Consider the following 3,483-nt stretch of genomic DNA (forward strand, 5'->3'; position numbering starts at 1 on the left):
TAGAGATATAAGGAAAGTAGTGCACTATATAGGGATATAAGGAAAGTAGTGCACCATATAGGAGATATAAGGAAAGGGGTAAGGAAAGTAGTGCACTATATGAGGAAAGTAGTGCACTAGGGATATGAGGAAAGTAGTGCACTATATAGGGGATATAAGGAAAGTAGTGCACTATAGGGGATATGAGGAAAGTAGTGCACTATATGAGGAAAGTAGTATATGGCCAGTCTCTCTGGCTGCTTATAAAACAGGCCTAATGGCCAGTCTCTCTGGCTGCTTATAAAACAGGCCTAATGGCCAGTCTCTCTAGCTGCTTATAAAACAGGCCTAATGGCCAGTCTCTCTAGCTGCTTCTAAAACAGGCCTAATGGCCAGTCTCTCTGGCTGCTTATAAAACAGGCCTAATGGCCAGTCTCTCTGGCTGCTTATAAAACAGGCCTAATGGCCAGTCTCTCTGGCTGCTTCTAAAACAGGCCTAATGGCCAGTCTCTCTGGCTGCTTATAAAACAGGCCTAATGGCCAGTCTCTCTAGCTGCTTATAAAACAGGCCCTAATGGCCAGTCTCTCTAGCTGCTTCTAAAACAGGCCTAATGGCCAGTCTCTCTGGCTGCTTATAAAACAGGCCTAATGGCCAGTCTCTAGCTGCTTCTAAAACAGGCCTAATGGCCAGTCTCTCTGGCTGCTTATAAAACAGGCCTAATGGCCAGTCTCTCTAGCTGCTTATAAACAGTCCTAATGGCCAGTCTCTGGCTGCTTATAAACAGGCCTAATGGCCAGTCTCTAGCTGCTTATAAAACAGTCCTAATGGCCAGTCTCTCCCTAGCTGCTTATAAAACAGTCCTAATCCTAATTGATTGTTTCCGATCTGTCTTACAGAAAATGGTACGTTCTTTTGTAACGAATGTGACTCCAAGTTTGCGGAAGACGAAACCCTGAAGCGCCACGTGCTGCAGGCCCACAGTGACAAGCCATACAAGTGCGACCGTTGTCAGGCTGCTTTTTCGCTACAAAGGAAACCTCGCCAGCCACAAGACTGTCCATACAGGTTCATACAGGCTTTCAAGATGGTTTCTCAATAACTGTGCTTAGTTTATTTAGTTTATTTAGTTTATTTAGCTTATTTAGTTTATTTAGCTTGCAGCCCCTGGCCACAGATGCTAAATTTGCCAGCTTGCTAAATCCATCACGTCATTTGAATCTGTCACATAACCCATAAGTCCATTTCAGATAAAGGTGGTAGCTGAAAGTTTGTTCTGCATGTTGTTGCGTTGCAGGAGAGAAGCCGTATCGCTGCAACATCTGTGGTGCTCAGTTCAACAGACCAGCTAACCTCAAGACCCACACTCGTATCCACTCAGGAGAAAAGCCATACAAATGTGAGACATGCGGAGCTCGATTCGTGCAGGTGAGCCGCGTCTTTGTGTCTGGTTTCAACAAGTTACAGAGGGAATACAATGCTGTTATTTGTTGCTTCCTGCCTGAGGCTGGCCCAGTGTGGGTACGGCCCCCTCTCCCTCTCCCTCTACGCTACATGACCCTGTTTCTCAGTTTCCCCCCATAAATCTCATACTATTCTTGAAAATAAATTTTACCCCCCAAATGGCTTGAGATAGATGCTGTGATCACTCACCACCACACCGACCCAGTTGTCTCATAATGTTGTTGTCATGGTCAGGTTGCCCATCTCCGTGCCCATGTGCTGATCCACACCGGGGAGAAGCCATACCCGTGTGAGATCTGTGGAACGCGCTTCCGTCACCTGCAGACGCTGAAGAGTCACCTGCGCATACACACAGGAGAAAAGCCCTATCATGTAAGTGTGTGTGTGTGTGTGTGTGTGTGTGTGTGTGTGTGTGTGTGTGTGTGTGTGTGTGTGTGTGTGTGTGTGTGTGTGTGTGTGTGTGTGTGTGTGTGTGTGTGTGTGTGTGTGTGTGTGTGTGTGTGTGTGTAATGTACCTGTGTGTGTGTGTGTAATGTACCTGTGTGTGTAATGTACCTGTGTGTGTGTGAGTAATGTACCTGTGTGAGAGTAATGTACCTGTGTGCGAGTAATGTACCTGTGTGCGAGTAATGTACCTGTGGGAGTAATGTACCTGTGTGAGAGTAATGTACCTGAGAGAGTAGTGTGTGTGTGTGTAATGTACCTGTGTGTGTGTGTGTGTAATGTACCTGAGAGAGTAGTGTACCTGAAGAGTAGTGTACCTGAGAGAGTAGTGTGTGTGTGTGTAATGTACCTGTGTGTGTGTGTAATGTACCTGAGAGAGTAGTGTACCTGTGTGCGAGTAATGTACCTGTGTAGAGAGTAATGCTGCCTGTGTGAGAGTAATGTACCTGTTGAGAGTAATGTACCCGAGAGAGTAATGTACCTGAGAGAGTAATGTACCTGAGAGAGTAATGTACCTGAGAGAGAGTAGTGTACCTGAGAGAGTAATGTACCTGAGAGAGAGAGTAATGTACCTGAGAGAGGAGTAGTGTACCTGAGAGAGAGTAGTGTACCTGAGAGAGAGTAGTGTACCTGAGAGAGAGTAGTGTACCTGAGAGAGAGTAGTGTACCTGAGAGAGTAATGTACCTGAGAAGAGTAATGTACCTGAGAGAGAGTAGTGTACCTGAGAGAGTAGTGTACCTGAGAGAGTAATGTACCTGTGTGAGAGTAGTGTACCTGAGAGAGTAGTGTGTGTGTGTGTGTAATGTACCTGAGAGAGTAGTGTACCTGAGAGAGTAATGTACCTAAGAGAGAGTAATGTACCTGAGAGAGAGTAGTGTACCTGAGAGAGTAATGTACCTGTGTGAGAGTAGTGTACCTGAGAGAGTAGTGTGTGTGTGTGTGTAATGTACCTGAGAGAGTAGTGTACCTGAGAGAGTAATGTACCTGAGAGAGTAGTGTACCTGTGAGAGTAGTGTACCTGTGTGTGTGTAATGTACCTGAGAGAGTAGTGTGTGTGTGTTGCAATCCATATGTGTCTGCTATTAAACCAGAGAACATTTTATAGACACAGGACAGAAAACGGAGCAAATAATTTTTCTTATATAATTTTTTTTTCAGTGCGAGAAATGCAACTTGCACTTTCGCCACAAGAGTCAGCTTCGATTGCACCTCAGACAGAAACACGGAGCGATTACCAACACCAAGATCCAGTACCGCATGTCTACCACAGAGCTGCCAACAGACCCGACCAAGGCGTGCTGAACCCGAGCAGGCAGATAGTCTAACAGACGGGCCAATCTTGACCACGGCATTCAATGACTCCCCCGACCAACGCGTACAATCATCCCAAAATTGTAGTGCCACACTGTGTCGATCAGGTGATGGTTCAGTAACATGGCAGTGTATGTGTCATTTGAAACGGGTGTCCTCTAACATGTGAACGTAGTACCATCTATGGTATCTTAGTCAATTTTATTGTTTCTATATAAAACCGTATAGATATAATTGTGCTGGGAGTGTTGTTTTTTAAAATATATAAGCTTTGAAGGGTCTATAA

General features: G+C 45.3%; 1 protein-coding gene across 1 annotated transcript; it reads left to right on the top strand.

Moving 5' to 3' along the window:
• Positions 1-992: 992 nt before the first annotated feature.
• On the top strand, positions 993-3,247 carry LOC124029635 (B-cell lymphoma 6 protein-like; the record flags this gene model as incomplete). The annotated part of the gene is made up of 4 exons (XM_046341280.1): positions 993-1,045; positions 1,275-1,405; positions 1,676-1,813; positions 3,045-3,247. Coding segments are annotated over 4 exons (466 nt in total), but the record flags the coding sequence as incomplete, so codon positions are not given.
• Between the last annotated feature and the right edge of the window lie 236 nt (positions 3,248-3,483).

Source organism: Oncorhynchus gorbuscha, unplaced genomic scaffold (assembly GCF_021184085.1).
Source record: "Oncorhynchus gorbuscha isolate QuinsamMale2020 ecotype Even-year unplaced genomic scaffold, OgorEven_v1.0 Un_scaffold_7083, whole genome shotgun sequence".
NCBI classification, from domain to species: Eukaryota; Metazoa; Chordata; class Actinopteri; order Salmoniformes; family Salmonidae; genus Oncorhynchus; species Oncorhynchus gorbuscha.